The sequence below is a fragment of the Phalacrocorax carbo genome, chromosome 7 (assembly GCF_963921805.1).
Source record: "Phalacrocorax carbo chromosome 7, bPhaCar2.1, whole genome shotgun sequence".
Lineage (NCBI taxonomy): Eukaryota > Metazoa > Chordata > Aves > Suliformes > Phalacrocoracidae > Phalacrocorax > Phalacrocorax carbo.
In genome coordinates this window covers 23,635,426-23,660,394 of record NC_087519.1, presented here as the reverse complement: position 1 = coordinate 23,660,394, position 24,969 = coordinate 23,635,426, and the positions used below count along the sequence as shown (strand labels likewise).

Below are 24,969 nucleotides of genomic sequence, written 5' to 3'. Positions count from 1 at the left end.
GTCCACAGACACAGTATATATAAATACATATCCACATGCTGTATAGATACACAATCTATAAACAGGTTCATAAGCCACTGTATTTTAATCATGTCTGGCAATGCAGGGGTTCTGATAAACAGCCTTCCCTGCATTTCTTCTGCTGCCCATTTTGCAAACCACTTATAGCACGTTGGCAGCTGGCTTTGAAGTAAAGGTGCTCCTTGAAATGGTTTTCTCCTTCGAGGTGACCATTTCAATGGCCCCTCAGCAAATGACAAGTGAATTTGGCTTTATTTTGAGGCAGATCCTTTGCCTGCTGACTACCTCACATATGCTTTATGTACGCAGCCTGCGATTTTAATTTATTGTAATTTGGACTGCCCATTATTAGAGAAAGTGATTTAAAATAGTAGGTTCAGCCCAGGGTTTTGTGGATGCAACCATACATGCTACACCAGCTCTGCAGCATCCATTTCGGAACTCAAATCAGCTCCCTACACTTCAGTGGCAACAGCAGGTTTCAGTCATAAATTATATTTTGCTCTCAAAAAGGGGAAAATTGGTTTTGCATGATTCGACGGGCAAAACACAGCTTGCTGCTGTCCTGTTTGCTCCCTTTGTGGGAGCATCCTTCTTCCCAACCTGCTCTTATGATAGCCAGAAGATGCTGCATAATCTGCTGGCAGATAAATTTCTTTAACTTCTTGCTATCTGAATGAGAGAAATATATATATATATCTCAACACAGTCCTTGAAAGATGTATCAGGCTTAGGAAATGTGAAGGGGACCTCCACAGTTGTCAAGGTCAACACCAGCCTGGTCCTCCAGGCTGAACATCATCTTCCCCTTCCAGTCCCCACTCCAAAGTTGTGTCAATAAATACACTTGCTCCCAATTCCTGTCATTCATTCATGCTTACAGTAGGCTCACAGTACTTCCTATTACATATATACACATGTATCTAAAATTGTCTTATGCTGGCCCCATAAAATCTTGTTACCATGCCAAACTAACTGTCCAGGCAGGAATTTTGTAATGAGTGGAAAAGCTGTGGTCAGGATGGACCATCCAGTTCTGCCTCAATATGACAATTTTTTGGATGGGTTGAAGCATTTTATAGGCTTTTAGAGGTTTCTCACTCGTCTTCCTGCTTAAGAAGAAGGTGGCTTACATTGCCCAATGCTGTCCTATGGAAGTCTCCACCAACATGCAACAGAGATCTTTTATTTTTAAAGAAAAGCTGTTGCTCGCAAGTATTGCTAGTGCTTGTTTGCTGAAATAACCAAAGATTTCACTACATCGTTACCTAATTTACCTCAAAGGTATAGGGAATGTGCAAGAATTTCCCTATGACTGTAGTTCTGGACTATGTACCAGGGCCACAGCAACAATTACCTCATGGCTAAAGACCGTTCTCGCACAAATTCTATTATAATTTTAAGAAAAATCCTTAGAAAATAATTAAATTTGTAATTTCTTTTAGCAGAAGGGTCCAAATATCTCAGCAATCTGTCTTCAGCCCCCAGCAAGCTTTGGAAGCCTATCTCTGGATGCAAAGGAGGACCCCTCCACTTCAGGTACCCATCACCAATAACCCCACTTGATTTTTAGCCATCAAGACATCAAATAAAGCCACAAATATCTCCAATAAATTCACAATTCAAAGTAATGTAACTATTTTGCCATCTTGAAACACAATATTAACTACCTAGTCTTTATCTGTAGACTGGCAAATACCACTAAAAAGCAGGTTAATCTTTGGGCCAGCTAAGAAGGAAGGATATTCTGAAGACCCAAGATCTGAGCATGTATTATCAGTTTTCTTTCCACTCCTCCACATGAAGGATGTAACTCCAAGGGGAAGAAAAGTAAATGATTAAACCACAAAAATAATTCACCCAAGAATTAGCACTCACACAGCTGTACAGCTTATTTATTTTTACAGAAAGCAAACTACATAGAGATGACTCTATTTTCCACCAGCAGAGCTTGCAGTGCTCCAGCTTTAGCCGGATGACATGCTCTGGCATTAAGAATTGGAATGAGCCCTTTGCAATCGGATACCTCTGCAACTGCTCCTCTCATCCACATAGCAAATACTGACTTTAACAACTTCATGTACTTGACAGATTTATAGGAGAAAGCTAATTAGGTCACTGGTTATAAGTCGGTCCAAGGAGAATTACAGACTGGTGCAATTGGGAGCCCTGCATAAACCCTGGGCTTGGGGAGGAGCACTGACCTGCTAAGAAACTCCAGCCCAAGCACGGAAATTTCCTTATGGATGACAGCATCTCAGCTTGCTCCTGCAAAGCTGGCAGAGGCTGCTGAAACCCAAGTGCCCTGAAACCCCACCTCACTGAGGTATCATCTCTCTCCAGCTTTCAGAAAGGGTCCTCCCGCCCCAAAGTCTCTTCTAGAAAGTACTTAAGTTTATTGAAAACAATAGCTATATTGGCTTTACAATAGTCTTCTAGCTTGCCTTCTTATGGTGGCTAATGGTAAAATAGACCTGTTCCTAGAAATACAGACAGGCTTTCCCATTAATGTCTTAGAGCATCTATTGAGTAGGGTGCATCAGCATACAAAGACCAGTTAAAAAACTGAAATAAGCCTTCTTGACAGGAGAAAAGGAAAAAAAAAAAGGAATTAACAGAGAAGCATCAAACTTTAGAGCAAACATCCCCCAAATGATCTACTCAGGGCTATATTGCTTATTTTTTACCATTCTCAGATTCGAGGAGACTTCTCTTTCTGACTTTTCAGATCTCTTATAACACTGTAGAGGCCCAAAATGAAACTATCAAGGTTTCTGGGAAGGGCTAGTTTAATTCTTTGATCTCGGCTGGACTCAGGCTGCAGGGCGCAGCTCATCAAATACTAGCTCTACTGAAACTAATGATAAGGAGGATTTCCCTTGACCGCACCCAAAGAAGAATTTTACCTGAAGGGTGGGCATGCAGACTGGCATTTAGAAAAACACATATTTTGAAGGGCTATAACATATTTACTGTATTATATAGCCAATTATACATCATGCATCCATGAAACAACATGTACTTTAGCAGTTTTCCTGTTCTGCTTGTTGTTACACAACAAACAATGTTTGGAGAAGCCTTCTCCCATCCTGATTAAGAGACTATGCCATCTTGTTGTATATGTTACCTGCTCAATTATGGCCTGTATTTCTGTTGTCTCTCTTACAGCATATTAATTTGAGGCTGGAAAGCAATAGTCAGTCTTAATAAACCTAATGCAAAGCTTAAAGTTCAACCTTTCCTGATCTGCCGTAACTATTGGAGGTCATAACTATCTCAAGTCTGACCTTACGGAACATATGTGAGAGTGACATTTCCCCTCCCTCCCCACAAATTAACACAGGAAAGCAAAAATCATCCAAAAAATTGAGGTGCATTTTCAACAGATGCCAAAAAATAACTTTTATGTGATGTTAAATGACACATCAGCAAGTCCAGACAAAGGCAAGAAAGAAACTTCCCATGTCTGAACCCTCTGAGCATATATCAAGGAGAAAAAAGAGCAACGGTTAAGGTCTTCATGATGTTTGAGGATACTTGTATCCCAAAATGTTTATTTAAAACCAGCAAATCTCTGGCTGGATTTTATTTTACAGGTAGCAGTAAGTCATATGGTAAATTTTAAGTTAAATTTTAATAATTTACTGTACACTTCTTAACATAAAAGAATTAAAGGGACAATTTAAGACTTTTATTGGTGCCACAAACTCATGCCAACACTCATTGGCATCAGAGAGTAAATGTTTTCAGACTTACCTGTTCAAGTTTAAAGATGTGTTGGTTAAAGTAGTGCTGCAAGCGCTCGTTGGCGAAGTTAATGCAGAATTGTTCGAAACTATTATTTTCATAGTCTTCAAACCCAAAAATATCAAGTACTCCAATGGATAAAGTCTGCAAGAAAAGTATGAACGTGGATTAGAATAAAATCACATAAAGTAAATGGATTATTTGTACATGGTACATAATCAAAAGCATATGAACAGAATTAAATATACTTAATAGCAGGACTTAATTTTTACTGGAATTGTTGGTATTACACCATCTGGAAGACTTCACCTACACCAGAGACACAACATGTAACTTTAGATCTCTGGACAGATGGCCTTTTTCTAAAAGTCCTTTTAAAGTTGGGGGTTTTTTTTTTGATTTATAGACAAATTGCGATCTTCGAAGAAACCTGAAACCAGTTCCAAGTTATTCTATTGGATCTAAGACAGTATTTATCTTTTAAGGGGAAAAATGGGGGTACAGTTGGGAAAAAAAAAGGCTTACACTGTGAAGACAGTCTACGGAAACATGTCTACAAGGTGAATACAGGGTGCCTACGCAAACATGATCCAGCTGCAAGCCTTCCAAAGAAATACCTGCATGGCAGGGGTTTGTATGGAAATAATCCATTGCAACAAAGGAAAATAAGTCTGGTGAGAAGTAAAATAGTACTGAATATAAAATATCCACCTTGCATATCAGATGGATCAGATTAGTGTCTCCTATGGAGAAACGTAACCCCAATGGACTGATTTGAATCTCCCTCACCTTATCGAAGAGGACATAAAGTAACGTAAAAATAGTAATGCTGCTGAAAAGGAGGGCTCAAATCCATCCTATGAGTCAGGTTCTTTCATAGTTAAAAGCATAGGCAATAGATCTGTTGAGCAAAAAACCCAAAAGGTCCTTTTCTAACATAAAGACCCAAAAGTCTGCTTTCCCTGCCTTCTGCACCCTTTGAAGACTCAGCTACGGCTTGCCTTGAATAAAGTTGTCTGGGCAGGGAAAGGAACCAAGCCTCATTTCCCACGGATGCTGGCCCAGGGCCCTGTCTTCCGGCATAGCTCCTGCCACCAGAACACAAGAAATGATTTGCAGGACCAGCCCAACACTCCTCCCAGCCCAGCGTCTCCAACCATGGCAGCAGGACATCCCATCCCGGGTATGTCAGCATAGCTCTTCTGTGGTCTGTTACCCTTCTTTTACCAGCACCCACAGTTTTGGTATGAGGGAGGGGGAGAGGCACCTCCGTGCTCCCTTTAGTTCATGGGCAAGAGATGTGTGAAGAGGTAGCCATCCAATTTTTTTTTAACCCATTGACACTATGATCCCTCACAGCCTCTCAGGCTAATTTCTAGATGTTCTCAAGAGAGAAGTGTTTTCTTGTACTAAATCCATACTCCAGAGCATAAATTGAAGGAGTTGGTGAGTTCTAAGATGCCTTTTTTCCACCACTTTGATGACTTTTTAAAAACTCAACTGTATCTCACCCCAGCCTTTTCTCCAAATTGAAGAGCCCTAACCCTGTCTGGCCTCTCTTCTTTCCTCTAACCTGCAAGGATGTGTTGAGATGGTCATCAAGACATGGGTGCACCAAGGTTTTTTATGCTGGCAAAATGAGGACAACACCACTGTGAATTCACAGCTTGTTTTGCAACCTCCTGGTCCCCTCCTCTCCTCCTGAACCAACCCCACTCCTCCCATATCAGCCAGGCAAGATGCAGCAGTGGACCCTGGCCACACGTATGTTGGCCCACAGGGAAATGCAACCCATCACTCCCCAGGATCAGACTATCCCTCCTTCCCTTAACAGGAGTAGAAATGTGGATCTCTCTCCTTCATGTATGTACTGGATTTCAGAAAACTTGAGAGCCAAGTTCCTTGAGCCCTCTGCTTCTTGGATGAATTTTGTAAGCGTGGGGGAAGAGGGAGGTGAGGATGTAACAGCAGATAAGCCTCACTGACACAGGGAGCCAGGGTAAAAAACAAGCTGAAGTGGGTGTAATTTCTGTGGCAACTTCCAAACCTGTATGACTGTTCTGTTAAATAAGTAGTTAGTAATTAGTTATAAATAAAACTCAGCTTGTGTCCATCTAGCAAGCCTGTTGTCAACAGAAAACGAGTGAAGTGTTTGAAGGACATGTGCACAGAGAGCTCCACCAGCAGTTTGTTAGCGAACTGCACTCTGGGGTAAGCTTCCATATCTAACCAAAGCCACCTGACTTATTAATCGGTTCTGTTCATACATTACAACTAATGAAATAAAAATACTAAGCAAGGTAAAAGCATTAGCACTGCTCAAGTGAGCCAAATCTCAAGCAGGGAGGAGAAACACCTCCACCTCAGAAGAACCTGAGAGCTGTCAGGCACCCTGGTTTTCATTTATTGGTCATATCTGCACTCTGGATTTCATAAGACTACCTTCCTAAGAGTAGCCTAACTCCACTGCCAGAAATATAAACCAGACTATCCACAAGTCTCTCTACACTGCAGTTTGTCTGTTTCCAACAGATCACATAACATGGGAGGAAAATATTCCTTCTGTGCTCGACTCCTGACCAGGGAACCACCTACGGCTGGAACAGACAGCTGCTGTGGGCAGAGCGGCCATGCAGCTTGTGAGTTGAAGCTTTGTATGATATGGACTTCAGCTACCAGAACAAGTGAAAACACAATAAAAAAAGCATATAAGCACAACGATAAGACCCTAACTCATTTTTCCAAGAGGTCTTTGGCTACTTTATCCTTTGTCCAGGCCTTTGTCCCTATTCCAGAGCCAGACTGTACCTCCTCACCCCCACCCACATGACGACAAGGATGATTACTGAAGGTCCTTGGCCAGCTTCCCAGAAGTTTGCATCACTTGGCAAAATGCCCATGAGAGACAGCTGTTTGTCCAGAATATGGAAATTGGGAAGCCACTGGACCAAGGACTGAGCCTGGCAGAGGGATTCGCTCTCACTCACTTCTTCCCAAGGCTCAAGCATCCTTCACCTGCTTGTCCCAACAAATGTGGCAACCCTTTTGTTCACAGATATATTCATTAAACGCCAGTCTAACAGGTTGAAATCTTCTGCTTAATCTTTTTTAAAAATAGATTTCTGTAAGAATTTGTCTTAAACTCTTTGTATAATTAGCAGCTCATAGTTTATCTAATTATACATGGAAAAAGCAATGATAGGAACACAACGAAGTGACTTATTCTCATCCACGACACTGAGGCTGTATTCATATCATCCTTGTGTAAGCAAATCCTGACCCCAACCACACCACCGCTGTGCAAGGTTCTTCCTACAATACGCCAGAGCTCCCCAAAATTACTCTAGATAAAAGTGTCTATTGCACTGCATAAAAACAAGACTTAGAAGATAAAAAGCTCACACTTCCAGAATCTTTACGGAATCAGTGACACCAGCTTTCACCAGCTGATGGTCTGTGGACGTAGTTAAGCCCGTGCCACGGGTGAACACTTTAAACAGGGTTTTCAAGCTCTCACAAACATAAGTTAATATGAAATAACTAAGCACAAAAACCCTCCCCCTTTTTTAAAATGCTGATTAATTTACTGCGTCAAAACTGCTACTAAACCAGATTTTAATATGTGCGTGTAAATACATTTATAAATTAAAATAGAATAGTTATATATAGAAAAAAGGCTATTTCAGTTATAAAGGAATCCTGTTAAAAATATTATATTTTGAAGTTGTCTTTTTATAAATCTTTTCTGACATTCAAAATTAAAGAAGTTCAGATAGGTAAAATGCACAGAACTAAAAAAAAATAAATCTGCATTCAACAAAACCACTGCTGGTATCAAATCGTGCATACAAGATAAGGATGGTTAATTCTGCCATGGTTGTTACACAGGGAAAACCAGCATTTTTCTCACATCACTATGTGGATAACTCCCAAACACCTCCAGAATACAAATTAAGATGTGAGGTTTTTTTTAGAGTTTCATGCCAGAGAAATTAGGGTAGAGCTCTGTGGTGAATCAGGTCGTTTGCCCTCTGCTGCAGGAGGCATCATCACAGAGTTCCTGAAAGAAAGAGGTCAAAGCCCATAAGTTGGTAAAACTTTAAAAAATGGGAAATTGGGAATTTATGGGTATTTTTCTGCTTTCTGGCAAAAAAATAATCTCATGACACCTACACAAAAGGGTTATATCAATTTTTCCATTATAAAGCATCACAAATCTACCAGTACAGAGCAATTTTTTATGTCAAGGTGAAAAAAAATTATTTCCATTGAGGTATGTGTAAATGACATTATATTGTTAAATTCCCTGACAAAACCACATAAACTGGCTGGTTTTATAAGTTAGCAGTTTGATATTTAAAGAAAATAATCAAAGGAGTTTTACATTTACAAATCTTAGAACTCTTCCGCTTCAAATTCACAATATGAAGAAGTGCCATAAGGAAATCATGCAAAGATGTACTATAATTTAGACCTCAGTTAGCCAAGTATAGCTGATGTGCTAATGTTGTTCCTTTATCAAAACTAACATTTAAAATTAACAAGTACACAGCATGGACATGCCTGCAGCAGACAACTGTATTATTTAGTATATCAAATCTATAGCTAAATTCCTGTAATTACAAGTGTAATTACACTTAGTCTACATGGATTTTTAAAATTTGGGTGAACCCCAGGTTAGTAAGTACTTTCTGGTTGAGATGATAAATGTGACCTCATGCTTTTTCTAAAAATGCCAGAGCCCTGACATTTGAACACCAAGCATGAGCTTTAAGGGCTTTTGGCAAATTACAGTCTTGAAGCTACGTGCTCTCCAATTCCCAAACCAGCAATCCTTGGAGCTGAGTTATGTCACCCCAAATGCACATTGGTGAAATCATTCCACCACAGAGGTATATTTTGGCAATCACAAATACGTTTGCTTCAAATTCTGGTGAAAAAATATTTTTTATTATTATTTTATTAATTTTTATCTGTTTTCATTTTTAATTTTTTTTCAATATTCCAAAGCCAATACTGTAAAAAACAAACAAACCCAAAACACACAACCCAACCCAAAACCCCATCACTACTAAATCTAAAAGGACTACTCCAATCTACATCACCACAATACACATGATGACCTATTATACAAAGTGGGAGGCAGTGATTTGCTACAAATTTGGAAGGTAGGTCCTAAAAATAAGGAACAAATGCGCATTAAATCCATTGTGTGTTCAGCAATTCTTCCTCTGTTTCAGGTCAGATACCCAAGAATTAACTAGTTGATTAAATTTCAGTTACTTTTCTTCATGGCCATGAATTCTTCATTAATTCAACTGTGAATTTTTTTCACAGCCATTAATTTAAATGAATTTTCTTCACAGCCGTGAATTTGCATTCACCATCATCACCGCATATGCAGCACCTCATCTGAAAACAGCAGCAGGGTTATTTAGGAAGAAATTAAGACACTTCACAAGAACCAAATGGGAAAAGCTTAAAAAAACACCTTGGAATAAATGCCCTTTTGTCCACCACAGTCTATACTAAATCATCATTTTAAGCAATGAGATGGACTTCTAACAATTCTTAACCTAATTTATAGAAGAGGAATTAAATAAGACACTCTCTGAGGTTGAGCAATCTAGTTCTCAAGAGGAGCAAAAGTCTCTGACCCCATTAATAGAGGTCAAATTTCAGACAGTTTGTAGGGGATCATGAGAACATAAAAGCAGCTAAAAACGACAGAGAGAAGACCAAGGAAAATGGAGTCAGAGTGAAATTGATACACAGCAGCACTCCTATGAGCATAAAACAAGCCCTATCAACTAACTTATTCATAACTTGGTTCAGAAATAATATGCTATGAATCCTGTCAGCAAGCAAGATAAGCCAAATCCCACTGTGTTTTCCCAAAATAATTCACTCTACATTTAACTAAATTTGGATATCAAAGGTCTGATTTACATCTTCCAAATACTTACTCGAAAAACAGTGGAAGAACAGCAGCTGGATGGGGTTTTTTTTACCCAGCTGTATCTTTTGATCTTCTCCTTACTGCTGAAGAGTAAGGAGATCAATAAACACATCAAATAAACACACAAACACACACTGGGATATAAAAAACTGTCTCCATTCCCATTGCCCCAAGTTCTCCTGGGGTGTGCACATTGTCAGGATCTAGGTCTTCGTCCCACCTAGCACCAAACCACATAGTCCACCAGAAATCAAAAAGGCTTAGCTAACTGTAATTACCTCCTTGCCAAATACCATCTGCACCAATGAATATTACATCCACCACTGGTTTGGTTGTCCATGAGTTTTGGCCAGCACAGTTGTCCTAGTGAAGGCTATACCAGCTCTCCATGAGCGTTTTTATAGGACAGCTGTGTATGACCACTGAAATAAAAATTTACACTCATAAAAAGATATACTTTCATATTCATTTTTCTCATCAACTTAAGATGCAGTTCTTCTCCCACATACACTCTGAATTCAGAGGGTTTTGAGTCTTATTTTACCTCTGCATAACATGACTATCATATAAGAAAGCCCTCTGCCAAAAATCCATCATCTGACAACCTTCCAAACCTTCACAACCTGCAGGATTATTTCAATATATATCTTAAAAGTCAGAGGAATATATTGGTGGCAAGCGTGGGCTAGGATTAACCCAGGACATTTGCTGCAGGGTGAGTCGCATATTGCTCACCCACTGCAAACGCAGAAGTCAGCAACCTTTTATGGTGAGGTGCAAGACTATTTTTCTTTCATAAATCAGACTCAGTGTGCTTAGGAGATTTTTTGGGAAGCTGGTAAATGCTAGCAAGTAGATGTCATCCAAGTGCTGAGGCCTTGCCTTGCAGCGAGGACCCAGGGTCCAGAGATGCCCTTGCTCCCACTCCACCTTCTAGTTCCTCATTGGTGTTGCCCAACCTCAAGACTATATATGGGAGGTTAAAAAGAACCTATATCCTCATCTGGGGTTTCTCCAAGCACAAGCTGAAAAGGATTTCAAGAGGATTGTGAAGTGGTAGGAAAAAACAAATTAATCAGCATCAGCACAGTTCCTCTGGGGCAAAGAACGGTGATAATTGCTGCTTGGTGTCTCAGCAGCAGCCACAGAGCCCAGGATGCCCTCAGCCGCTTGCTGGCAACGATGTGCCCTTGAGGGCAAAGAAGCAGCTATTCCCAGCCCTGTCCGGTCCAGGCAGGTTCTTCTCCTCCCTCTGTGCTGGAAGGACCCAAGTCAGGGGCTAAAAAAAGGGGTGAGGAGGTGACGCTGCAGAACAACTTGAGACAAAATTGTCTAGTCAATGTTTAACAAAGCTGCCCTCTGGAGCTCTGTGCAATGCACATAAACTCTCTTCTTTAACCTCTTTACCCATAAAACAGGCAGGATTCATGCATTTTCATGATTTCTGGGGACTTGTGAAAATCAGTCAATGTTCACAGAGAACGCTGAAGATAAACCTAATTACACTCTTGTCTCTGGAAATATATATGTCTTAGTATTTTGTGCACTATGTTTCGGTTTCAGAAAACCTGGCCTGCATACAGCCGAGGATCTCCACCAGCAAGACCCACTGGATCTCACTGCCAGTATGAGCCTGCATGTTCCTGCAGCTCTAGGTCCTGGGTGTTTGCCAGCATAGGCTGGTCCAGTCTTGAGCACGGGCAACATTGCTCCCAGCTTCTGGTGCTTGCTGCCTGACCTGGATCTTATTGCTAAACCATGCAATTTTGGGGAAGGTAAAAAAAAAAAAAAAAAAAAAAAAGAAGAGGTCAGAAAGCCAGAAATGGGGAATTCATGAGATGATACAGGGAGATGGGCAAGGGGAAGGTGGCTATGCTGCAGAGGAGTCTTGGCATGAATTTAGGCTGTTCTGGCTCTTACCTACTGAGATTCAAGGTTGAGAACCGAAGCTTAATGGCCCATAAATACCTACCGTTGTGCCCTGCTATTACAGACATGCTGACTAAGCAAGCAATAGTGTCCTAGTCTGATTCTGTATTTAAATATTACAGAACAGATAGTATTTTTCAAAAATCATTGGATCATGAAAAAAAATTAATTAGTATTTGAGACGCATTTCCTTGTCAAAACTAATCCACCTTTTCTGCTTAACCAAATACACAAACTCTGGGGTTTTTTTCTTGACAGGTCAGACAAAACTTTTGATGACTTGAGAAAAAACATCAGGAAAAAACACAACATTTTTTGTAAAATATTAAACATATTCCTATGCTTCCTAGAGGAAGCATGTGCAGTCAGACAAGACACTGGATGTTCCCCACTTTAACAAGTTTTCTTGTCAGAAAAGCATATAACCAAATTTTTATGCGTGTATTTATTTCCAGTCTATAATTATGTTCTGCAAGTATGGAGTTAAAATAAAGGGCTAGCTACACTGCTAACCTCTGCAACTTCAGTCCTACAGCATAATTCAAATTTAACGTTAGCGCTTAGCAAAAACAATCCTCTTTTTGGCAGCTGTGGCTTCAGCCTGGATGTACAAGCTTCCCAAAAAAACACACACTGCTGGCCCATGCCCAAGATTTCCAAGCCAAGGGTAGCTGGCAAGCTGCAAGCGTGTGCATGGATGCGTCTGTACACTCAGGCTTTTTGGGGTCAGCATCTCCCTGTCCCAATGAGTGCGGATGAATACACGAGATGTTTTGGAGAGGATGTCCTGGGTCATGGCATCCAGCCCCCTGCTATCGCAGGAAATGTTGTGTCATCCCTTTCATCAGTTCTTTGGGAAAGTGGTTCATCACCACACTCGCTTCGCTCTTCCCATCATGACCTTTTTTCCTCCTAATCTCACTTGTCTGCTTATTATAGATCTGCTATCTCAATACCTACCAACACCACAGCTTGCTCACATTTTCTAATTATTTCTATGGAGCAATTTCATCAAAACATCTCACATTAGCAAGATTTCCCTTCCCACCCACCCCCCACCCCCTCCCCCCATATTCATATACAGTCCTATAGTTTTACACACAAGGAGGAAAATTATTTGGCAATGCTCTGGGAGGGGGTGCAGAAACAGGCTTTTGTGGCTACAACAAAACCTCTACCCCAGCCACTTTGATGATATATCATTTGAGGCGCTTCACCCTTCCTGGCTCAGCAAATACCACTTAAAATAACAATGTCTAAAATATTAACTGAGGAGAAGTTAACTTCATGCTAAGCAATGTGCTCTTAGGAGCTTGGGTAATATTTTATCCAGTAGTTACCTATTTTAAAAACACAAGAGTGTAGCCAAAAAGAGCTGGTGAGACAGTACCTTGGTGCTTTCCTCCATGTCCTTTGAGTTGAGGAGTGCATGGTTAATTCTGAACACTATCCAGTCAAACAGGGCACTGTACAACGATTTAGCCATGGAGTTTCGCACGGTCACAGCCTGAAAGAGAAGAAAATAGGTGACTGGAAACGATTCCTGCTCTGCAGTAAAATAGGTTTTGCTTCTCAAGCTCTCAAGTCCAACGTTCATATTCCTCCCTTGCCATGGTTTTTGTCTACTATTTTAATTTACACCATGCATGCCAATGGTCCTAATGCCACTGGGAGCTGATTGCAGTCCTAGGGCTGTGAGATGTGCCACCTGAATTTGGCTTGGTTTCCTTTGATGCATTCAAGCAGATAATGCGCACGATCACACCATAAATCTCATCACTAGCAACAAAAGGAGAAAATAAAATAAAAAAAAAAATATATTTAACTTCACCAAGATCCCTGAAGAGTTTATTTGAGAAGGAGGAATATTGCACAGCAACAATAGCAAATGATGTGAAAGCACACGCTGGGGCAGGTAACAGCTGGTACCAGCAGAAGGGTTACAAAATGGCAGACAACTAAAACCCCTACAGACAACCTCTGAGGGTTACTGAAATCTTGAGGTTTTGCAGGTACTGCCAAGGGGAGCTATAGATCACAGCAGGCAGATTTGCTGCTCCTCCAACAGCTCCCCTAGGAAGGGGAACAATACCTCTGAAGTGCCATCCCCAACATGATGCTCCCAGCCATGATGCAAAGAGATTTTGCTTGATTGACAGTGATGAAAAGCAAGAGCAGAGGAGGGTACCCGAGCTGGACTTTCCCAAACACACGTGCATCGGGACAGGCACCTATATACGTAACCGTAAAGCAGTAATTCATATTTTAGGGCTATCTTTGTCATGCTGCTTGTGATTCTTCCTTGGTTTAAATTATTCCCTTGAGTTCTATAGCAGTGCTCTGGTACATACTAATCACCTAAAATCCTATGATGCTGCCGTGACTTACATTTTGGTTCATTTTAGCCACTGTAGAAGAATAAACAAGGAAACAGAAGGTTCACAGATAACTATTTCAATAAAAACTTGAAATGTAACAAATCAGTGTCTTGTCACACATTGCCTTGAAATCCTCTCTTCACGGTACCTCATCTGAGCGGCCTTATTTCACTGACCCCAAGCAAAAGAATAAAGCCCACATAGCTCCATTTATCTTCTATTAGCTTGCTCCCACCTCTTTTTCCTCAAATTTTTTATGATAGCATCTTTTAGTGTGAACACAAGCTGCTCTGCCAATGTTTTGCTCTTAACATTCAATTAATCCAGTACGCAGTCTCTCTTTCTCTCCCTCTTGAGTTGGAACATAAGAAGGCAGTAACATGGTCCATGACTTCGGATGCTCACTAGCTCACAGTGTACCTAAGCCCCCGCACACTGTTAACCATTGCTTGGTGGCAATAAATACTGTCAGATAAGCCATGTTGCAAGGATAATTACAAAATATTGCATCAGTTAATAAGGAACTATTTGCTTGCCCAAAAAAGCATTGCTACAAACTGAAAACAAGCATATGATGAAAATATATAGCAACAGGACCGAAAGGATTTGTTGCAGCAGAGACCAAAATAGCACTTTTAAAGACCAAGTGTGAGCTGTTGAAATGCCTGAGTTGTCCAACAACTGTTGGAAAGCAGCTGGCATTTAGAAATACAAACAGGTCTAGTTTCCAGTAACTGCTTTTAATTCCCTTTACTGAAAAAAAGGTTTTGGGGAGGGTTTTTTTTTTCTTCTGTTTTTATTGAAAGCAACACTGGTTGTTTAGGTTTTTTTTTTTTCTGTTATTTCTATTTTTTACATTTTCCCAAAATGTGGGTGAACATTTCAGTGATTAATAGAAAATTTCAAGACCAATTCTCTAACCCCATGCTCTATGTCAGCTTATTTGATTGGATAAAGCTGGAGAACAATCAGTGCCACTCTCACATCAGAAAAATCAATCTCTGGGGAAAGATGAAGGCCAATACCCAGGAATGTTTCTCGCTGCTGTAATGCTTTGTCCTAGCATAAACCAGCCCAAATAACTGCTCCAACGCAAAGGCACGCAATTAAAAATGAAAATAATTTCTATTTAAAGCCTACAAAGAACAGCATTGTTTCCTCTATACAGATATATATGGGTTTACATTACAATACTTTTCTTTCCCCCTTTTATTAGAGACTATAGGGGATCTGCAGGACTTCGCTGATTTTTTTCAAAAAATCAATGAGGCTATCGTTAAACCTGCACCACCGCAGCACTGCCCAGTTTCCTCCAGGCATGTGCAGGATGGGCTATAAGCCATCGTTCTCTTCTTCCCAAGATGGGCTCGGCTACACGGTAAGCTGGGAAGCCCATGAAGAGCTGCTCTTCTTGCTATGCTTGGGACCAAAAAAATGATCAATGGCCCAGATCTCAACTTCTTAAATAGCTATTTTTAGAAGCAATGGCTGTATTGTAAAAGCTGGTAGAAAACTCCTCGCAAAGCAACATATAGAGAATATGGGGTGGTGTGAGGGGTGGAACACACAGACACATGGATGTCATTTGCAAATTTGTTGGCTCCTTTTAAGCCAATTTCTTCTCTCCATTGTACTGACAAATCCAGATAATTCCTCTACAGACATGCTGCCATAGTGCACTTGCAGCAGTGTAAACAGCACTTCGCCCTGCACACACCCCCAGACGATGAAATGCAGAGGGGCCAAAACCAGGATGCTCGCTTTGCCTCATGGTATGTGCAGTCTCCCCCGGCAGGATTTCCACTGCACACACAGCAAAGAAATCTGGTTTCAGACACCCAAGTTGCTCCAGTGCTGCTATGTGCTATGGGGTCTCACCAAATGGGCTCTCCAAGCTCATCTCCCTGCGCCATGACAGACCTGCTCATGGGGAGCAACGTCCACCAGCACTGGGAATGAAGCCTATGGAACCCAACATCCGTGGTACCCAAAGCGGCAGCAGCTTTCTAAAATGAGATATATTCATTGGCTTGAAAAGCTGAAGATCACACTTGGCCTTCGTGCAACATCCAGTTATGAAATACCAGGAGAGATGACTCAAGTTTTGGGTATTTTTTTTCCATTTCAAGAAAGTATTTATTCTTTGGGATAGATCCTGGATGACATTATATTACAGATAAAGCCCCTTGCTATCCTAAATAGATCCCAAACTACCTAATCTGAGGACCATCAGGGAATATTATTATTTTCAAATTAAGGAGCTGCTGCAATTTCCAAAATATGTTGTCACATTTCTCCCCTAAATGGCTGGAATAGCACACTTCGAAAAGAGGTTTTCCACTTTTATTTTTAATTTCATCCTTTCATCTTGCATTGCCATATGTCACCATGCAGATGTTTTAAAATATCACTAGTCCATAAAAACCTTGCATTAAAAAAAATAAAGAAAACCTGTACAGCAGTTTGTCCCTTTCAATATGTCTTGCTCTTATTTTCTCTGTTCTACAGGGTAAAGATGCTGAGAAGTAACTGGGTAAAGGCTGCTCAGCCCGCCCAACTGTCCTTGCTGTTCACATCACAACCTGGTGTGCAATATTCAGGATGATATTCTTGTAATTACAGGTTTGTTATTCAAGAACGAATTGTACTATGTGCTTACATTCACTCCTACGCAGCAAAATGTTTAAAATAAGCATTTAAACAGTCATTCCTGTATTTATTGGGATATTTACTAATTCTTGTATTTATTATCCTACATATATTAAATGTAAATATTCTCTAAAATATATAGCACATAATTACACACAGCTTGTCTTCAGGTAGTCGTCTACAGCTTCTCATCTCTTCAGCAAATCTTACATGACATTTAGGCAGATCTGGAACACCATGGCACTCATCAAAACCATCACAAAGCAAAATAAAAATAGCTCCTGCAACATCAAAACAAATCTCTCAGGGATCAAAGCGCAACATCTTGTATATGTGCAAAAATATTGCTGATTTAAAAACGAAACAGATCAAATGCATTTTAAATCAGCAATTGAGGAAATAAGCTGAAGACAAGGTTTTAATCAATAGGTTTCCTGCTCATCAGGCTAGCAAGGATATATATTTTATTTATTATATGCTAGAAATGCCACTTCTTGGAGTTGGCCAACTTTTGCTAAGATCCTGATATAAGATATTTGGGGTTCTTAAGATTGCATTGCCAAATTACTTGGCCTGCAAGTTTTCATGATGGGCATCAGGTTCAGGCTACCTTAAAAATAGATACATTTTTTGAAACATCGGCTGCTAAAAGGAACAAGGGTAAAACAGGAACAAGAATTCTCTCTTTGAAGTGTTTTGGAGCAAGGACTTACAGTTTTGGCAGCAACAGCCTGTGTTTTAAAGACAGCAAAAGATATAATCTAAGAAAACCAAACTTGCTTAAATTAAAAGCCTCTGTAAAGCACATTTGTACCAGTTGACTAGATTCTTAATTCTTTAAGATTACACGCTCTCTAAACACATACAAGCACATCTTCCATCTGCTGCCATCCCTACACCATCACCACCACTCCCCACCCCAGGGTCAGGAGGGTCAGGATTTCTTACTCCTGATATTCTGCACTCAGCTGAGATGTGAAACTCTGAGTAAAGGTCTTTTTCTGCTAGCATTATTCAAAATACTTGCTGGTACCCAGATAATCTGGCGAAAGGAAAAAGGTTAGAACCAGCCCACCCCAAACTTCTAAATGGAAACAGCAGGGAATCAAGTAAAAAAAAAAAAAAAAAACCAACCCAACAAACCACCCACAAAAAATCCACGTCAACACTCTAATTAACATTTTCTTCCCTTCCCATAAGAAATAGTTCTGCTGGCTGCAAACAAATTCCAAACCCCAATATTTTTAGAAATTATTATTATCTACGAAGCACTGATTTTACAGGATTCTTTGCTACAACAATACTGTCTTTGCATTACACAGTCCCACTCTACTTTCTCCCACAGAAGCAATGACTCACCAAGAGAAAAAAAAAAAAAAAAACAGAAGAAAAGCTGTATGTGATGGTGTAAACAGGTGATATTTTAATAGAGGGCTTTTTTTCACTGCTTCTGTTGGCTGCTTTTAAAGCCTGTGCAGGGGGCTGGATGGCCAGAGCCTGTATAACTCTTAGGAAAAAAAAAAAAATAAAATCCTATTTTTAATAAATGCCAGAACGATGGCTTCTTTCACCTTGCTGCATATTCTGAAACCACAACAGCTCATACATAGATAACCAAGATTAAAGCATCCTTTTCACTTTTTAACACCCTGGTTAAATCAGCCACTTTTTTATTCACCCTGCCACAACTTGGGTGGTTTGTTTTATTCTGTTTTGTTTTTTTAAATAAATAAATCTAAGGGAGCGCTTTCATGCTACAGGCTGCCAGTTGAATTTTATGGCTTTAAATATTGAAAAAAATGGACTGCCACAAATATAGTGCTTCACAAGCAGATGGGCCCCGTTGCTGTAAAGCTCGGGTACCGGATGTACCGACTCTGAAAAACTCATTAGAAAAAACCCTTCTTACTTCCAATTTCTTTTCAAACCTCAGGTCTTTCCCCTGCATGTCTCCCTGGACCTTCCTGGAGATGGAGGGCTGCCAGAAATAGTAAAACTCAGCCTTGTATTTGTGCAAAGTCCGCACTGGCATTGCAACGTCAGAAATCATCTATACTCTGGACTCTGGTCCAAAGCCAAAACCAGGAGAAATCTCCAGCTCTTTCACCCCAACATGGTATTAAGTAAGGAACAGGCTGTTGTTGTAGGGGCAACATCAGCATTTAAGATATACATATCAACCAGCATGTAATCTAATGAGAACCTTTTATCCCAGAAAAACATCCTGAATTGAGCACAGGCTGCCATCACGGTGGTCCGTCACAACCGAACTCAGTCCACTTTTTATTTATATGGCTGGATGGGTTTGATGCTCAGTGAAGGCTTAATTTAAGGCACCCTTACCAAACACAGCTCTTGATTTCATCATCTGGTCACAGCCCAGTAGAGACACCAAGTTCTGCCCTGCTTTTGGACCTTGGTTCCTTGTAAAACCATCCGATGACTTTGCAAGGTGAAGGGATGCCCATGTACCACCAGACACAGCCCTTGGTATTCATTCTGCTGACTCCAGCTTCTCCCCCTCCAGTGCTCCTGCAGTCCCTGAAGGCCACGGTGGTGACTTGCCCTCCTGGCAAATGCCCAGTTAAGCTTTTACAGATATGTTCACATGATCTCCTGGGATAAGAAGTTCCCCAGCATGCAGACTGCTATCCTTATTAGAGTCCGTGTTTATATTGTTGAATAACCTAACATATGAGCAAGAGTGGGCAATAGTTCAATTCTAACAATAAAAACTCAAATATTTTTCAGACTAAGGGGAATAAATAAAGCCTGGTGAATGGAGGATGGGTGGAAACAAATGCAGAAGGGCTTTGAAAGGCAAAGAGCACCAGTTTATCATGCATAATTGCAGCAATGTCCTATGTAGCAGAAGGCAAACAGATCCTGCTGAAGAAAAAGCCATCAAGAGGCTGCTGGAAGGTATGCGGTTTTAATCAAACACTTTCACAGCCAAGACAAGCATTTTCTGGAGTGCAGACCTCACTATCTCCAATAAGATCCAGAGTGATATTGAAATCCTATCCCCAATTACTCTGTTCAAACCAAACCAACCATAGACCGTATCTGGAACAGCAACCACCCTCTGACATTCAACTTTAAACATTTTTTTACCCAAACAAAAACATAGCATAATGGACTCTTGTAACTAGCATAAATACTTCTACTAACATTTTGCTTAAAAAAAGACTACGTAAAATAAATAACCATTTCTCTGCAGTGCATCACTCGACACAGACACTCAGAAAATTAGAATACGGCAGAAGCAGAGCAAAGCAAAGGTCATCCATTTTGTTCTCACTTAGGAAGAGCATTATATTGATGCACTGATCAATTCTGGGTAAGAAATTATTCCCAAGGGGTATTGAAGAGCCAGCTACAGACCTCTAAACACTTAAAACATCTTAGCTCGTTGAGAGATCTGCCCATCTTCCCTCACCACTAATGCAGAAGAAAAGATAGACTAATCCTGGACAAACAAAACAGAAAGGCCGGATGATGGATTTTTGGGTACTAGCAGGTCATATGACCAGTTCATAAAAAAAATTTAATATTACATTTTAACAGCCACTGAGTTTGTTCAGGAGGGATGCTGAGCATCACCCCATCACTATCACCAGTGTAGGAAGCACCACATGCTCCTGTACAGAGAAGTGAGGCAGAAAAATCTGAAGACCATTTTACACTGAAAAAAATGCCCTTTAATGCACAGATATTGGAGAACAGCAATCTAATTTGGATCACTGTTGTGAAAAATGCAGCTTATGAAGGGTGCATGTGCCCAGAGATGGGTTTTAGGACTTCAGTTCCTAAGTACAGACTCAGTTAATGAGAAGTGGACTTAAGAACTAGAACTGGAGAGTAAGTGTAAGCACCAAACCGAATTAAAGCTCTAATGAGGATAAAAACCCCATAGAGTTTAACTGGGAGAGCATGCAACCCTTATCCTATTTCTTCAGCATTACACAAATCCGTGAAACATCCATAAAGACACACTGAACAACTCATTTGGTCAACACGATGTTACTACACCTTCAACAATTTTCAGTCAACATAATGATGTTAAATCCCAGTTTTCCACCAGGGGACAATGTAAATGTGGGAGCAAGGTCCGTGCACCCACTCCAGATTTTCCAAAAGCTATGAGTACTTGAAAATGGGACATTTAAACACCATTTCTCAGGCATAACTCTGGAAAATTCATTGGGTCTAGAAAAGACGACTTGTTAGAAGATTACAATGACTTGTTGCCTTGTTCTTTGCCTAGAAGACTTGTTGCTTTGTTGGTCATGGTGCTTGTGTTCTCCAGTTTTTCAGCATTTCCCCTAAAGAGCATATGTGTGTGTGCATATCTCATGATGGACATTATCAATGTTATTTGCTCGCCCTGGATAAACCTGTTGCCAGCATCTGCGTCCCCTACAGATAGGAAACTCCCACCCATCCCCCAAAAAATCTGGCTTCACAAGCAACCTTGTGAACTTCCCAATAAGAACTTGCAATAGTCTCAAAAAATTTATTTGTTAAAATAGAAATGATCTTGATACAGTTGTAGAAACTACCTCTGGATTTTTCATCTCCTAGTGACCCAACAGCTCTTCCATAACATGTACACAAACACACGTGTGAGGTTGCTTACCACCATCTAAGAAGAAAACAAGCAATGCATGCTCTCCTTTCAGACCAATATCATCAAATACTTAGAAAAAGCAATTAGAATGATTCCAGGATGGCAAGAAATGTTTCCGAGTGTGAAGTTTGCAAGAGATTATGTAAAACACAAAGATAGGAGTTAAGTTCTTTAAATGAAGCCAGGCACCACAAAACACTTCACATTTTCTGCTTATGTATAATACTATGAAACGGAGATGATTCTTCTCTTCAGGAAATAAGATGTGAACACAGGAAGAAAGGAAATACCCCATTTTCCCCTAGAGCCTTTGATAGACTTCCTAAAATTTCTATACAAGGATGAAAGGTGCTTCCAATGAAATATTCGGGGGGCGGGGGGGGGGGGAGGCGGAGGGAAAGAGGCACTAGGATTCTTCCTATTCAGGAAATCCCTCAAAAAAATCCAATCTATACACCATTTTTCAGCGGCTTTACAGGAGCTTTGGTTTTTTGTTTTTCTTTTAATAGGTGGAATACATTTTTCAGTGCATAACCCAATGAATGAATTTGCTTTTTTGCTCACAGGGATTTGGCACAAAGTCCTGGGAACCTGCTGATACCCTACAAAAAAAAAGTATGTAGTGAGCTATTCTAACGCACAGGATTTGATTTTTGTTATCATTTGATGTCTGTTTTAACATCCTTATCAGCCATTCCCATTGTTCCCCCATTTATTCTCTAAGGTGAAATTCAGCTTTATAATTATGTTTGTACTTACTGTAATACAAATGCCTTCTTCCAAGATGACTCAGAGGAAAAAACACATTTTAATACCTACTGAATTTTGCCCATGGTATTTACCTAATAGTTTCTGATTATGCCTCCCTCTTTGAATCACTTCTGTGGGTTTGAGTGATACACATAGTTTTCTAACTGGGGGGACGGGGCGGGGCAAAGTAATGAAAAAAGCATGTTTGTTTTCTTATTTGACTGAAAGTATCTATTCAACAATAGTTACACTGTATGCATAAGTAAAATATTAAATCACTTTCTGTTTTAAAAAAATCCACATTTACCTCTTTTTTTTTTTTAATACATATTAGCAATGCTTAGTCAGTGTGAAGAGCTATAATCTGCTAGGGATATGACTTATCTCAGATTAGAACAAGGAAAACCAAGAGCAATTCAAGCTCCCCTAACACACTTACTTTGTATCTCATAAAGGGGTCTAATGAACAGGAATAGAAACCAATCCTTCATTCTCAATAAGTCTTGGATATGCAGTCAATTGAAAACAGCGCACATAGGCATCTAGGTGATGATGATCTCTGCAGCAATCATGAATGACATGATTAAATAAAACAGACTCAAACAATTTTATCTGAATAGGGCTTAGGGGTGCCAGCTACTAATAAGAGCGTTAGTGTCAAAGTAGCAAGCCACTGCATGTACTAAAATGATATTAAAATCCAATTTTTCTCTCTGACACTGTTGCTTCTCCATGAACACTGGGGAAAAAATCATATGTAAGGTGCCTTCAGCTTGGGTTTGTGCTTGTACGGACAGGAGAACAACTGCCAAGGGATGGCTTGTTGGGTCTGTCACGCCTGTTCTGAGATGGAGTAACATCTAAGGAAGGGAGAGACGTAGCTGTGAAGCAGAACTAAATTAGCGAATGAGCAGAAAACAAGGAGGATGGTGATGAAGTATAGTAGCACTGCATACAAAACCTACCAGTGCATCGCATCCTCTTTATGGCTCACCACCAAAGTTGATGATGTTTCTGGACTTGAAAAATAGATGCAAAACCAAGTCACTGGAATTGGGCAAGGTCCTAACACAGGTTTTTGTTCAAATGCAGGTTTTAGTATCTTACTCTTATCTCACATCAGGTTCAGCCAATTCAGTGGGTCCCAAGTCACATGGTTATGTGCACAGAGAATTATGGTTTCCTGCTGTTCTGCTTGCTTTCTATTTATTACCGAATACATCGTGCGTCTGGTTTACATTCACAGCTGTCTCCTGTGGCAGGAGACAGATTACACAGCTTTTGTGGTTCCCCTTTGGGTCACAGGACATAGGCTAAGACAGGCAGGATTTAAAAAAAACAAAAACAAAAACTAAAAACCAGAGGCTTAACACCCAGAGGAAAGTACTCTTGCAGGATATCAGACTCTAGCTTAATTCCTATCTTGGCATCAAGGAGTATTATATCATACTCAGGCTGGATAAGTATGATGTAATTTTCCGTACTCGTATTTTATCTTAGCATCATATTAAGATCCTGCCATTCTCATGTTTGCTTTTCCCAAGAGAACTTGAATCATTAATGCATCACGCTAACTCTAGCCTGTAAAAGGTTTTTTTATTATTTTTATGTTTGATTAAGGAGGAGGAAAAATATATTTAAAAGCATCATTGGAAGAAGAAGAGTGACAAATGCAAGAGGAGTCTAATTACAAAAAGGAAAAAAAGTTCATTTAAAAATGCTATAAACTTCCCTGCAAAGGCTCATTTTTATGTTTTATTTCTATGAATGTACCTGCAAAAAACATACCCCAAAAACCCCACACTAAGCCCTGCACTACCACAACTGCTGGTTCCCGCCTTCCCAGCTGGCTGCCACATCCAGCAGAAACCTTCCACTATCACCCTGGAGCAGGGAGGCAGTGGTGTGTCCTGCCAATGGATTTTATCCAAGAGATGCAAGTGTCAATGAAGTTTTCCAGAACTCATGGGTGGATTTTACAATGAGAAAAAATAGACTGGAATGTCATTACAATACAAAACTAAATCATTCCCCAATTAACACCGAAATAAGAAGGTATTGAGGAATTTTTCTGCTAAACCAGCTATAAAGTTTTCCAATTCAGAGAGGTATTTTTGGTACTAGTTTCTGACTTTACACTTTTCTTTTTTTTTTATTTTTTTATTTTTTTTAATTCTTCTTGTGCTCTTCCTTCTCTTCTATCAGTTTCCCAGTACCTTCTATGATCGCTTTCCTTGGACCAATATCCCAGTACATTCACAATCACCTTCCCTGGACAAAGGTCCATCTCCAACCTGTCAGTCTCTATTACTCAGAGGTATTTTTAGGGGCCTCCCAAACCATGCTGACACTTGTCCGAAAAAAATCCCAACCACACCATTTGTCCAGTGAGACAATCTTCCTGCATTGATATATCATCAGGTTGACAAGAAAGTCCTTCAGAGTTACCATCTTACCTGCTACTTCAGAAAATAAGACCCAACCTTTGTCATTAATAACAAAAAAAATTACTATGAAAAACATTTTTAACATCATTGCACTCATTTCATTATGGGTTAACATGTTCATCCTTACACCACTCCCTCTCTCACATACATTCCCACTGAAATGGCTCATGCCATTCCTGTGCTGACACAACTCCTGAGGAATAATAACATGGGAAATGTCAGCACGCTCCTGCAACATTCCCCCTCCTTACTCATCCTCCCATCATTAGACGGACATTAATAGGGAAAATGAAGTGGAAAACCAGAAACGAGAACATCTTCTGTGGGTGTTAAGGACCACTCAGCTGGTGGTAGGCAGGACTTATAAGAGGACAGATGGGAGACCCATCGTTCCCATCACATACTAGAGATTGCATGCTATTTATTTTTAGAGATGTTTTGCAAGTCCCTGTCAATAAC

General features: G+C 40.1%; 1 protein-coding gene across 8 annotated transcripts in view; it reads right to left on the bottom strand.

Annotated features, from left to right (window-relative positions):
- The window catches only part of MYO9A (myosin IXA), a 193,473-nt gene that overhangs the window by 60,336 nt on the left and 108,168 nt on the right, over positions 1-24,969 (bottom strand). For all 8 annotated transcript variants that reach the window (XM_064456908.1, XM_064456909.1, XM_064456914.1 and 5 more), the window contains 2 exons: positions 13,047-13,163; positions 3,778-3,912 (listed from right to left, as the gene is read on the bottom strand). In XM_064456908.1, the coding sequence (XP_064312978.1) occupies positions 3,778-3,912; positions 13,047-13,163 (252 nt within the window). The remainder of the gene's footprint in view (positions 1-3,777; positions 3,913-13,046; positions 13,164-24,969) is intronic.